Here is a 14667-nt window from a genome sequence, read left to right on the forward strand (position 1 = left end):
AATGAATGTGGTCTTCTGATTCCAATGCAGCATGATCCATACTATCTGCACCGTGACAATTAGGGCTCTCCACAGTTACACTCCTGCACCGGCGTTGCAGCCAAACAGCGCATGCATGGGTCTTAAAATCAACCTCGGTACAGCCACATTACACTCCGGATCCTGCAATGGGATAGGGATATGAATAATAGCCTATTCAAACGATAGAGAAGAAGAGGATCATGTGCCTAGGCCCCGTCTTAATACTACACGCAGTAGCAGAAAGACGGGAGAATGAGCATGTGTCTAAAATATACAGAGTGAAGTGTAGCATTGTATTTGTAAGAAGACGCACACAGGAGAACTTAGTACAGTGATAAGCAGAGCGGATACAAATATGTCCTATGGTGTTCAACTAACTATACAACAGCTGCATTGGTTCCAGGTTATGAGACAGTCAGTAGTTAGATGGTACACTGATGATGCAATAAGGTTAGAATGGTTCATGATGGACATACAGAGCATTGCCAGGCTACTATTTACACGGCATTATCTGGGATAAAAAAACATATTCATCAGAATAAAACATACCAGAAGCTTCTAGGCCGTTCTAGATTGAAATGATATGAATAGAAATGGCTAATTCAATAGCATCAAATACTTACAAAAAAATGGCCCATTGCAATGAGCAACACTGCGCGGCATTGGGATAATAAATACACATCGTCTCAACAGTGATGTTATTATTTGCTGATGCTCACTCCGTCTTACCACAATAAAGAACAATCCAGTCCAAAAGGTAAGTAAGTACATGTGCAAACATAATGTGCAAACATGATTGTACTCATCTGCAAGGCACTGTTACTATGTTACAGCATCGGCGAGCGCGAGAAGACTAGCATGCATTTAGCTAACCAGTACGAACCACTGCACCCTGTCTATCAAGATCAAGATGGTATCATCTTCTTGCTATTTAGTTGGCAACTTATATTGAATGATCCAGGCCGCAGACTCGAACATCAGCAGATCACCATCAAATAATTGACAGAACAAGTTGTTGTGCAGCATGGAAACACAGCTCTGCCCTACAGATGGGTAATCGAAACGGCTGACTCATCCACAGGACCGAGCATGCTCTGGTTGGGAGATACCGGCTCCTCTTGAACTGCAGCTGGAATCATGGGCTGCGATAGCATGATTTCCTGGGAACTGGTTGGCGCTGTAGGAGAAGGGCTCAGTAGCTGCCGGTGTCCACCAGACGCAGCCGATCCAGTTGACGACTGCCGGGTATGAAGGGGCCGATGTGGATTCTCTTCACCCTCCTGCGCGTGCTGCCGGTGGCCATGGTTGCGTAGCCGATTTGAAGGTATGTGAGCTCCAGTGGTTGCGCTATCGGATTGCGACCTGGCGTGCCAATTTTCCGCTGGGCGCTGTTCCGTTCTTTTTGGCTGTGCCGAGGCAGCTGCACTAGCCAGGCCTTGCGGGGCTTGGTAATTGAAGAAAGGAGACGGATTGGACGGCGCCTGGCCGGAGGGCACAGTGCTATCAGATGCACGCTTTCTCGGTGGTTTGCGTGGAAGGTCCTGTGCCTCAGAATGGAGCATGCTGGCAGCTGCTGCTGCTCGGTCCCGCACATTGTCAGCAGACACGGCACTGCGCACATTGGCGGGAGCTTGCAGGTCCTCTCTTGAATTGCTGGCCGGCGACGGCGTGAAGAATTGCTGAACGGACTCAAGGCGATTCTGTCTGCGTGGGTGTATTCTGCCCGGCACGGGGCGGTGGACTAGGTCAGCATTCATGACGGAATGATCGTGATTCACGTCGCCAGTGCTTGATGTAGGTGATGGCCTGAACGTCGTTTCCACTGCCTCGCCGGTCAGTGGTGATGCTCGGTGCTCTGCAAATGATCCTGACCGACTGTGAGTGTTACCGGTTGGTGCAGACTGTCGTCGTTGCGTAGGTACCGGTGCAAGGTTTATGTTTGTCAGCGCTTGCTTTGCGTACACGCTTATCTTCGGATCTGTGAAGCTGCTGCTGTTGGAAACGATGTCTTCGAGCAATGGTATGATTCCAGCCAGACGGATCGCCTCCTTGTCCTCGGCCTGGCCGGCAGCAAAGTTGGACAGAGCACCAACAACGGAGCGCAGCATTGATGCCACCACGCGACGGCGTAGGCACCGCGACAATGCCTCGTAAATATTCAAGCGGCGAACGTGCACGAGTAGTGGCAAGTTTCGCACTACGTGACTGGAGATGTTCTGCAAGATGCCGACAGTATTCTCCAGGATCTTCTGCGTGTTCTTATCGTCGCAATTGATGTCGAGCAGGTTAACAATGAGTTCCAAGCCTCCAGTTGATGAGCAGAGTGCAGTCTTGTTGTTGCTCTCGTACGTATCGCTGGAGTGTGCCGACATATTCCACAGAGCGCTGGTCAATGCAACCACCGTGGGTTTCATCTGGGCCACGGACGCAGCCGCAACAATGGCTGGTATAATATTAGCATCACTTAGGGCTGACTTGATCTTGTTGTCCACGTGGAACGACAGGTTCTGCAGCAGGACGGCCGACACACGCACAAGCTCTTCCAATGGGCTTGCCAGCTGCTTCTTTATTATGGCCAGGAAGCCTTGCGTCTGAGCCAGCTCGGCCTTCGCAGTCGGTGTGTTGACTAGCAGATTGCACAGGATGGTGCAGGCATTAACGCGCACGCTGTTGCGCAGGCTAAATGCCGAATGTCCTTCGGCTGGATTCTCCGACCCTGGCCTGGGTCTTTGCTGCGGGTAGCACACGTGGTCAAGGCGCAACAGGCTTGTCATGCAAAGCTGTGTTCCCAGGGATCGCAGAGAATCCTTTGCATCAGAATCGAACGAAATTGTCATCAGTTCCGTCATTGTGCTGATGGTTGCGGCATGCTGCGCTGTCGAAACGTTTGGTCCACCTTGGCCCAGCTCGCGTAGCATCTCGCAGTGAAACCACACTAGCCGCAGCAACTCCCAGATTTTCTTCTCCGTGGCGTTTCTGGCAGTACTCTGCACCATGGCCGTCAATGCTGATGTGGCATTAGCCCTGGCAGCAGCCATACTCGTGCCATTATCATCCCGCAAGTACATCAGCTGCACGACATGATTCAGTATAGACTGACTGCCACGCAACGCACTGGCTTTGGTGGATGCCAACTTCAGATACAACTTTGAAGCGTCCATCGGTGGCATCTCGAGTAGGTCGCGAAGACGCTGCTGCCTCTCGGCTTTAACGTGCTCCGCTTGATCAGGCAAGCCCGAATCAGGTTTCAGTGCAAGACTATCGCCGTTGAGTTGCACTGGCCTGCGCCGTGCGTCCCCGCCCTCTGCTACAGGCTGCCGTGTGAGACCCATATCGCTATCAGCACTCACTGTTGTCCTGCGAGTGCTTGCGGATTGGGAAAAGGCACCACTCCCCGCACTAGATACAGCGGCTTGCTCACTCTCGGGTTGCAGGACGTGGCGGCGGGTAACAGCTTCGTCAATGCTGATCTCCCGTTGGCGGCTCATGGTCTGCAGAGAACGATACAGCATGAGCGCCAAAGTACACATAAATATACATTTACACTGTACAAGTATTGCCCAGATTCATTGTTGAGGTGAGAAAATAATTAGTTTGCTCGGCGGGACTTTCAGAGGAATTTTCACAAGACAAGAGAAATCATCAATAGTGCATAGGGTTGTAATGAGAAAGCACACAAATACAACCACTCCTACTTTCCTTGTTCTACATTTCACAGTCTGCGCATATTCCTGCGTCACACAGACCAGGGCAGACGGTGAACATGCACGCGAACGACTGCCGTCCTCCCAGTTTTCTTTACTCACGGCACTCCTGGTGAGATTTCCCAAACGTTCCTTACAGAGAGATAGCCCACCACATTCTTACAGCAGCCATCTGTAAACGAACCGTCCGCTGTGTGATAAGAACACACTACAGTCTAGACACCTCGCCCCAGTGCCGCTGAGACGGATTTGCTCAGCTGATACGTGTCTAATCACTATGACCAGCCCGTGTGTTGGTATTGGTGTTAAACATCACAACCAACACATGGATCATGTAATGCTCCCAATACCACCCACTGCCAGAATCGCTTCAGGCACTGTGTACACTTTGCTGTGGCTAGCAGAGAGCAAGGGCACACCTTTGCCAGCAGCTAACCAGCCCCTTAGCCTCAAGACTATTCATCAGCGACTGCGGACATGTACACGAACTCACAGAGGGTGCACATACATGTACATGTACATGCACCTCCAAGACCACCTAATACTTTGTTCAAATGTTTCCCATGAGCAACTCGAACAGAACACTGGATGTGATGCTACACTACAGAAGTTTACTTGAAAATTGAAATACAGCTGAGAAAGCTGAGAATTAGAGTTATGCAAACACCCAGGGGACCGCCCAAATTCATTGATGCATCATTTCCACGGTGTCTTCACTTCGGCAAGTGCAGTGACTGTGTGCAGACGTACCAAGAAAGGTATCCAATACTTCCGGGTGCCTCTATTTCTCAGGTGACTAACATTTCGTGGTGCCTGTATTTCTCGGGCGTCCTTTAAGGCAGGTTTCACAGCGCTCTTTACTACATAACTCTACCAAAGGACTAAGTGTTCGGCAAACTCAGCACGTACACCGTCTTGCAAAGAGAATGGCATATCTGCCACGCTGGCGGCATACAGACATGTAATTCTACAACGCAGTCGGACTAAGGTAAATCTGCCATGTGCCTGAGCATGCAGTGCCGTGCATGTAGCAATAGGTCATGTGCCGATGACAATTCTATCTAATGGACTTCTTTCAAGTACTTTGACTAGCCGCGGTGATAACACGTATTACCGGTATATATTATGTAGATCTGTTGTGTTTACAAGTCTTCAAGCACATGCGGTTGCCTGGCATGACACAAACAAATACACGAGTTGTACTGCTCACGATTAGCACACAGATTATGTTGTAAACTATGCGATAGCTATCTCAGTCACTGATCTTGCCACTACTCAGTAGTACTCTGCTTCGCCCTGGTAAAGCCAAAGCCGTTACAAACTTCTCGCGATCATGTCTACTATGCAATGATGTGCTTCGCCACGTTCACAGTGGCTTTTTTTTAGTTCCATTCAAAATTCAAAATGTCCGCACGCGTTTCCGAAACCTGATGTACCTTCACGAGTAGCAACGCACATAATTCCGGACATACCCATCCCCCTCCGCATTCACTTCGTCTACTCTGCACTGGTGAGCCAACCGTTTAGGAAGTTACTTCCCTGCGGAGACTGCGGCGGAAGCAACTAACTAATACTTATTGTACTTTGTCCTGCTTCGCAGCGACAAGCTCTGTTCAAATAAACTATGGCTCAGCATTACATTTATTGCTATCACATTGCTAACACTATTACTACTACTACTACTACTACTACTAGAACATCACATTGAAATGCAACTAGTCTGTAGCTGAAATGAACCGCATGCAATGGCGACAATCACAGTGGTCCCAGGTAGCCTCATAAAACAGCGCGTGTCCGATTTCACTTTCCAACCACGAGCCACGCTCATAGTCTGAATTTTCAACAGGTTCAAAATTATTATTTTGATGAGTATCGACATACCTGCAACATCCGTCCCGTTACGTCCTCCAGCCGGTTGAACACTGGCTGGACTAAGAGGTAAAATGAGACTGAAGTTTCTCCAGGGATGAGACAAGGGCCGCGAAGAGAAGACAGGACTACAACTGGGAAGAAGCAGAGCTTTCTCAGAAAACAGCAGCTAGCGGACAAGTCCAGAAGAGACAGCGAACAAGTCCGAAGCTGTTGCACAACGGGTGAATGTAGAACTACTCGACAAGCCACCACAGGCACAGGCACGGGATCTATGTATGGTATGCCTAGCTGGGCTAGCTAGCTGCCAGTGCAGCTTTCAAGGGGCTACTCCACGGGTAGCTACTCTACGTCAGTCGGACGATTTACGCCACGCCGAACTTCGCGGCACGGGAAAATCTACCTAGTGACCCTGGCCTGGTGACTCACAGTCTCAGAGGTCTTGCCCAGGACTGCAGGAGTTCGCCTTCGCTGAACCACAGGCTTGGTCCGGTCCCGTGTTCAGCGGTCGTCGTGTCTGCAAAGCTAGCAACAGTCTGAGTGAGGTGATGTGAAAGGCTGTGAATCGTGGCATCACTGGCGTACTCCTTCTGCTTATGACAAGTTATGTTATGTCTGCTGTCTTTCAGGTGGCGTTCTTGAGATACCAAACCTTTACTCCCAGCGAGCGTGCCAAGACAAGCGGCAAGCCCGTGGACAGGTCTGTGCGAGGAATCCGAGTCCAGACCGCGAGCACGTGTACCCTTTGGTGGAGAGCAGCTCTTGACAGGTGGCCGGAGCCTTGACTTGTCATCCAACTTAGCCAAAGATGGTGTAGAGAAAAAATTTAAAACTTCAAGAAGGAAGACGGAGACGGAAACTTGTTGGATCGTCCTTTTGTATCGATGCTTCCCAAACGTGCACCCGGCCTGTAAGCCAAGGGGAAAATGGCAGAGAGAGGGGCCTGCATCCGCACACAGCGTTCATGATGCGTATAATCACGCGGTATGTGTGGACAAGTTCAAATACCACTTCAAGGGGGGTTAAAGAAAGTTGAGTAAGAGAATGGCGTGATTCCCACCAGCGGTTGCCAGCATTTCCACGACACGAGCACTTGAGCGTGTCCAGATCGCGTCGTCTGCATCACACGGAGAACAGGCGGTTCACCGCATTTAGCCATTAGCCACACGCACTGGCAAGCACAACAAGCAACACAGAGTAGCCACCTGGGATCTTACAGTTTCCTGGCACGACCACAGAACACACAGTTCGTCTACATGTACGCTTACACTGTACCATTTTCAAATTGGCCAAGCTGAATGCGGGAAAAGGCCTGGAGTAAAGCTTTGAGCGGAGATGAAAAGTCAGTGATCTACATGTGTGTGTGTGTGTGTGTCGAAGTATTGGCACAACAACCCGGACATTCACATAGATCACAAACAGCAGGTTGGACTTTGTCGGTTAAAAGCACATTTTCCGAGTACTCAAGTGCCAATTAATCACTTCACACAACACTGCTCATGAATCCGGTGGTCGACACCATTCCATTGCGGACAAGAGCAGCTTTGGCAAGCTTATTCCGAAGCCCTTGAACATTCTATCCACTGGCAACTTGGTCACGGTCATGCAGAATACGGCGGCATGTGAGAGGTGCAGTACAACTCGGGACAACACCCCATGTTCCGGTGCTTGGCAGAAATTCCTTTCCTCACACATTTCAATAAGGTGCGACTGCCCCTGCATAGTTTTAAACTACCGTAGTTTTGCGCGAAGCGTGAAAGTGATCATGGTGATTGACACCCCGAGGCAATGCCTGCACTCAGCCTCTCACCTGCTGTGCAGCAAGCATCGTTTTCAGATTTCTTACTAATATCAGTTATCAGTGTGTTGATGAAGCACAGGCACGACCACAGTGATATCGTGCCAATTCGTTGCGGCATACGAGTAGGTTTTGAATCTGTGGAGTGTTTCCATGGTGCAGTATGCAAGTGATTTCAATGGATATACATGTACACAGCACATCATTACGTGCCATGTATATTGTACATGTGCATGACGATTGCGCACTTATGGTAGGGAGTAATTGTGGCAGAATACTACGTGTACCAGTACAGGTATTATGGTGCATTACTGGTGGTGATGGTGGTGGTGGTGGGGATTGGGACCGGAAGGATAAAGTCACTTGTCGTCTTTGAACGTGGCATAATAACGTACATAACTTTGTACTATGATTAAATGTTGATGCTTGGCTCACTAAGCGCTTCTGAATTCCGGAGGGTCCACACATGTACATGTACATGAAGAGACATGAAGATCGATGTCCACACCCATCGACACCCGGTAAGTTATGATGGACGCGAGAAAGAAACCACTGCCTACAAGATGTTGTCAGTGAGAAAGGATTTAGATGCACATGTACAATCATGTAACACGTACACATGTAAGTAAAAAGTAAATTATCGTGCCTGTAGGGAGTAGTTCGAGTTGCTGCTGATCGCTCTGCTCTCCCTCCCCGTGCAGTTCAGTAATCCTCACGTAGTATCACAGATACATCGTATTCTCTCTCTCCCCCCGTTTACTCGCAGTTATTAGTATCCTATTCTCTTACTTTCGGGGGATCTCCGCATCCGGCTCTATAATGCCTTTGTACTCCCTGTACTCTGCTACAATTGTGCAACATGGGCACCAACGAAACAGCAGCTGAGCCGTATTGAGGCCTTCCACCGAAAACAGCTGCGGGCGCTAATCGGCATTGTGTTCCCGAATCGGATTAGGAACGAGAGGCTCTATGAGCGTACCGGCGCGGTTCCTCTCGGCATTATCATCTTGAGAGCTAGGTGGAGGCTCTTTGGGCACGTCCTCCGGCTCCCGGCTGACTCCCCACCATCACTGGCCATGGGAGCGTACTTCGCAGAGCCTCGTCCAGCGGGCTGGAGGGGACGACCAAGACACACACTACCAACGCTACTACAAGATGATGCCAAGCGGATTGGACTTTCCTTGTCAAGCAAAGTCGATCTGGAGGCGTTCCGTGCCCTTGCTGCTGACCGAAGCGGTTGGGTGGGCATCTGTGCCCGAGTGGTGTCGGCACCCTAGTTTTTGTCTTCTGTTCGCATATTTCTTCTTTTTCTGAAACTGTTATGGTCTTTTGTATCTATTCGAAGTGGCTTATGCGAACATTTTTGGCTGGTTTGCATGATTTGCATGCCCATTAATGCAGCTGTAGGCCATGCTGATGTCTACGCGAACAAGCACATAATAATAATAATATTCTCTTACTATGTGCTTCCATAGCTTTTACTATGTTCTTCCATAGCCACTTCTATAATTCTAGGCTAAGCCTTCGCCGTCATTTTATTGGGTCGTCATCCCGTTTGAATGTGCGAAGTGAAATAAAAACCAACCAACCAACCATCGTGTCCGTTCCCGAAGGGAACTCACGACGGCCGCTAACACCCGATAAACCCTAGCGGCAGATGCAGCGCCTAACGGTGGGGGTGAGTGGGTAAGTCTCACAACCACTGGCACAAGTGCCGAAAACGACCCCATTAGCTGCATCCATGTACGATAACCAAGAAAGCACTCCAAACTTCATGAAGTCGAAGATAACTGAAGATAACTATGATAACTTTCATCCAAATGAAAAAGGGAAAATGGAGATAATGTACAATTTCCCATCATTTTCAGTTTCTAGTCAGACAAGAAGACAGCGACGTATACATGATGATGTATGTGCCTGGTTCTGGTCTACAAGAACGCTGACCACGCTGACCACCGCATGCCATTAGCAGGCTCATTACACTGTACTAGTCACTACTGGGCTACTAGCAGAGTAATAGATACATGTAGGTAGGTACATTTGTATTTGAATTCGCAGAACCAAACGGGCAGTGTCGCCCAATTACATGAAAGCGAATGGAAACAATAAAACATTAGCTCATCATGTCCGTGGAGACATGCAGGTACAAGGTTATTTATTTATTTATTTCTGCACCTCGTGGCATGTCAAGACAGCCAATTGAATTGAGGAGAGGGTGAGACCAACCACGGAAGAAGAGAAAAAAAGAAAATGAAGAGCATGGTCTTGCCCTCGGTACTGCGATCACTATGACAACGGGGATTACCATTACATTGCATGCCTCATATCATAACCTCTCCGCCTTCACTTCTCCATGCCACCCCGGACCACCCGGGTACCGACTCACGAACTGGATGTGATTGTGACAGGTACGGAATATAGGGAATGTGCTGAGCACGTAACGTCATCATATTTTGGGGGAAAGGCTTGCTCAGTGGACTAAACCAATTGCTTCATTGTAACAAGAGCTGGACATGCAGACTTGGTAATGAAGACAGCGAGCCGGATATCGCATTCACAGCTCCATGCGACCCGGACATACATGTATCTGCCAACGCATCTCCAACACTGTACACCGGTCCACCAGGCACCAAGGCATCGGAGCTCTTATGGAACGAGTCTTGCTACGCCCTAGTGACCATTGCAAGCGTTAGGATAGGCAACGATGTGGGCACAACCATCTGAGTGCACTTATGCAGGTGTGGTGAAGCCTGATTGGAATGCTACCTGATCGCATATTAGCAATTCTAGCAAAGTTGTAGATGGGTAAGCACGCCTTGAGGGGGTGAATTGAGCTTTAGTTTTGCCTTTGTGCGCTGAAGTGTGCGCCCCTGTCAGTTGATCGTGCAGCCTGAAGACGGCCAGAATACATGCCTTCAACCCTTGCAAAGTTAGTTGCAGCTGCAGACAACGCTGGTATACGCACTATAAATTATTGAATTCGGCAGATCAGAGTTTGTGTGACACATGTCTTGACTTGTACTAAGTTGTAGTGTTATGACACGAGACAGCGGCGGTTTTCACACCTCGCACGAAGAATGTGTCGTCTGCTACATGGTCTCCGCTGAAGCCTGCTCATTTTTCCCTGCCCTGTTGCCGTGTTGGCCGGCAGATGCTCGAAGGAATGCACTGCTTTGTGCTGTCCATCCCGTGCTTGGTACGACCCTCCTCGGTGTTCTAGACTTCTCGCGAGTATTTCAAGCTTGCTACATCAGTGCGATGTCACGTGTGTTCTGCCTGGCACATGCATGGCGTCTTCTGACAAAGATTCTACATGTAGATGTACATGTAGATCCAAACCAGGGAGTCGTGAAAGGTTTTCACGACTCCTCGATCCAAGCACGGACTTCAACTACCGCTACTGTACTGTCTGCTAGAGTAGAGAGCCAAAATGTTAGTGAATTCACTCGTGGGACACTAACACGTAGACCTACGCTACAGTTGTGTGAGACCCAATGAACGACATGTGACCACCTGTTTACTGGCACAATACTGCATTCTGTTTGTCTTTATATCTATCAGCACCGTCGTGGAAACTCGATGTAATAATTATGACTTCTAGCATTTAGCCAGGGAGACCAGTGCATGTACATGTAGTAACAAGAGTATAATTATAATCAGAGAAGTAGCTAGTTATCTACTCTTGGTAGTAAGTATAATAATTGTTCAGTGTTCGCGGTTCATCCCTTTTCCTTCCCTTTTTAAATATTTCGGAATGTTTTGAACAATGTGACGACCAGGTGGTTGGCTGATCGCGTCTCTGAAATCTGACAACACTGCACCGGCCCCCGCAATGCATTGGCGTCAGTTCTTCATCTACCCTGTCGACTAGTGCGTTGTGGCTACAGCTCGACTCATTCCTAAAATTTATGTTTGTCACAAACTACTTGTATGTACTCTTCGATCTAATAATAGGGTGTCAAGTTCGTGTTTAACAAAGTTCGAGTATGTTTGTTGTTGCTGCTTTTATTTATGATACTCATCGTCATCAAAATTGATGAGGGTCATGCAGCTGTCGACAACGTCGAGCCCCTCCACTCTGCCCGAGGCAAGTTTCTCCGCTTTCCAAAAAGACATGTTGAGAAGTAAAAGGTCATTCCTAATGTTGTCTACCCATCTGGTCACTGGGACACCTCTGGGTTTCGACTAATGTCTGTTGTCCTTATTGCCATGCTGAAAGGCTTTTGTAGGATACATACTCCTTCCCTTCACAGATGACATGTCCGACCATAATAAGCGCTGGCGTCTACAGACTGCACTTGGTGGGTTTATTCTATATTTTAATTTGCAGTGATAAATTCATCGTTGTTACTCAGAGTTTCATGGCAAAAACCAATCCTCAGACAACTGTCTAAAACAACGAAACACCCCTATTTTACTTCCTTTTGTGTACCTCTTGCGTACATGACTACATACATGTACATGTACAGTGTAAGGTAAGCGAGGAGAGGATCCCTCTTCCATGAAACTGCAAACGAAAACTATCCACGCTTCTCAATCTCCGGATAGCTAAGCGTTTCCATCATGCAAGTCAAGCCGAGCTCAGGGTACCAGACCGACCCCTGCAAGGAAGGTTTTGGGGGCGGGGAAGAAGCAATACCGGACGATGAATTAAAAATAATGACGAATTGCCGATGTTGTGCGATGATCTGAAGAGGGCAATACTTAGGACCCGTTACATGTAATACATGCCCACAGTAGCTCAGTTTCCTGGATTTTAACAGGGCTAGCTTGAACTGCTGTACAATCATGTACAATGATTATGTACAATGATTATGTAGATCTACCGGCACTGCAGGTAGCACAATCAAGCCATGCGGGTTTGTGAAATTTTCGAGCCAGTGAGTATTGCGGGAATACAACGCGCAGACCGGCTTTGGATTTCCTGAGAGTCTTTCCGATCCAGCTGTTATCGCACCACAAGCGCTCGACGACGAATTTGAACAATATTGCAGCAGGCACCGTTTTGAGATTCGTAATGTGCCTGCATCCATTTTGGAAGCATATCTGTTTGCGAACACAGAGTGGCACCCTACAGTACTTCCGTGCCCTTGGGTAAAGAATGTCTTCGTCTATCCTCAAATACTATGTGTCATGCACCAATTGAAATGCCAAACAATTCTAGGCAAGACGTTCTCAAGTGGGTTTGCAGTCACAGTCCCCCGGGCGCCGATATGCTCATCGAGCAATTGTCCTACCAGCAAATGCCAAGCTGTTAACGTTATTACTTGCTAACAAGACAGACGCATAATGTCATTGTTGCGCGGCTAGTTTATAATAGGCCCGCGGCATACCCTGTGTGCCTGTGTCGGATCTCTTGGTTCAACCTTACCGTCTGACTGACGGTTCACATAGCATCTGGAGACTGTCTGCTGAACCAAGGATAAAACCAGTATGTACTCTTGATAAAACTCATCTAAAAGTGGTGATTACAAGTAGTTAGTTCTTGTAGATCTACAGTCAGTACGAGTATGTATTACCATGATTACTATGTTACCGCGTATCAGACCAGCGGCGTGGCACACCCATTGATGACGTGCAAGGAATGCCGGCATTGAATTAATGTTTTCCTGCCAATTATGATTTTGCTAGCTGTGCATTGTACTCCTAAGCTGGTAACCCGGGTGCATATCCTCAGTGCGATCTCTATTCATCAATCATCATCGACACGGACTGTGTGGACTCAACTCTCAAGATCGAAACATACAGTCATGTAGCTGTCCTGCTCACGTCAAAGCGTGGGAGTATAAGAAGTTCTTTTAACCACGATACCAGCCAGTACTACAGGTTACAGCTGTAGTACGACTCGTGTAACGGTATGACTCACTGTATATGACTGTATATGTCACTCACAGGCGAGGAAATATTTGTCTATGATTGGTAATTGTTAGCCTCTGAACGCACATGTCAAGCATGCATGCCAACCAGGTCGCCCTGATCACTGTTATAAGCCCAGTCGTCCCTCCCTAATCCAGCAGATTTTCCGTGGCACGAATGGTGCCGGATTATAGAGGGACCACTGTAATTATAACTTACGACTTCGAAATAGTTACACACTTTTAACACAGTAAATGAAGCATGCCTGAGAAGGGATGGGCCACATGCTGAGACCAGTGCAAGTACAACGCTACTCATCCAACATTCCTTGTTCCTGAACTTGAAGGATTTCCGAAGGAATACGCGTCGTGGAGACTATCAGACACCTTCTTTAGTCACCTCCCTTTTTGTCCACTTTCGTTTCCTTTCACACATCCCTGTTATCAGTTCACAACTTCGCGACTCAACCTTTTCTGACGGGGTCTCAACTTGTGACCAAAATACTTGCCAGACGGAATTATTTTAGTATTCGAAGGGAGTCTCTTGCTCTTGTGGTATTATTCATCAATCTGATTCCCCAAGGATTTGGCTTCACTAGCCATGACCGAAATCACCACTGCCAGAAAAGACCACTATTCTCCCCGGACCTGCAAGCAAGCTCGCGGATTTGCAATGGCAATTTGAAACCATCAGGTTTAGTTGCTAGCAATACCGGTACATGGTCACGGGTTTGGCCATGCATCTACATGTACATCCGTCCTCTATTAGCACATGTACTGATGATGACGTAGATGCCTGAGAAGGGTGGTGCCAATCCGTTTTCTTCCATGTGAAGCATGAGCAAACAATACTCAATAGGTGATACTCATGGATCGAGGATGGGCATCGGCCTGCTATTGGATATGATTGTCATTGTACATGTATGAGTATGTGCAAGTTTCGAACACGATGCTGGTACAGCTAACTACGTATACATGTAACGTGGTATGACATTTCTAATTCAGCACCATCTTCAGTGATTCAGAACAGAAATTATTGAGCACCAGTACACATTAAAAAGCTGTTTGCATGCCCGCTCAGGCTAGGCATGGAAAGAGCACACCATTTTCTAGTCCGGATCTTGGGCTTTGAATAAGCTTGGCCCTTTCTCCGGCATTGGTATCTGTCATTATTTTTACAAGACAGCCACAAAGCATCATGGTGCAAACACCAGCAAAAGATAGCATGCAGGGAGGCACATACTCAGTAACGATGGCAGCTGAAGCAGTGGAGGCGGGGCAGAAGCGGCTAAATCGACCAAGGGTCTCGTTATGGCGACTGCCTTGCAACGTTCTGCATGTATCCTAGCGATGGTGACTCATTGTGTGCCTGGTACTTTTCTCATGGTCATCTACTTGTGTTCAGCATATCGGAGTGACT

The 14667-nt window shown here is 48.1% G+C and overlaps 1 protein-coding gene across 1 annotated transcript; it reads right to left on the reverse strand.

Moving 5' to 3' along the window:
- Positions 1-165: 165 nt before the first annotated feature.
- LOC135805836 (adenomatous polyposis coli protein-like) lies at positions 166-6084 on the reverse strand. Its single transcript, XM_065319952.1, has 2 exons — positions 5607-6084; positions 166-3512 (listed from the first exon to the last, which is right to left on the reverse strand). The coding sequence occupies exons 1-2, from the start codon at positions 5613-5615 to the stop codon at positions 1065-1067; spliced, it is 2457 nt and encodes an 818-aa protein (XP_065176024.1). The 5' UTR covers positions 5616-6084; the 3' UTR covers positions 166-1064.
- Positions 6085-14667: the final 8583 nt, after the last annotated feature.

This window comes from Sycon ciliatum, chromosome 1 (assembly GCF_964019385.1).
Source record: "Sycon ciliatum chromosome 1, ocSycCili1.1, whole genome shotgun sequence".
Taxonomy (NCBI): domain Eukaryota; kingdom Metazoa; phylum Porifera; class Calcarea; order Leucosolenida; family Sycettidae; genus Sycon; species Sycon ciliatum.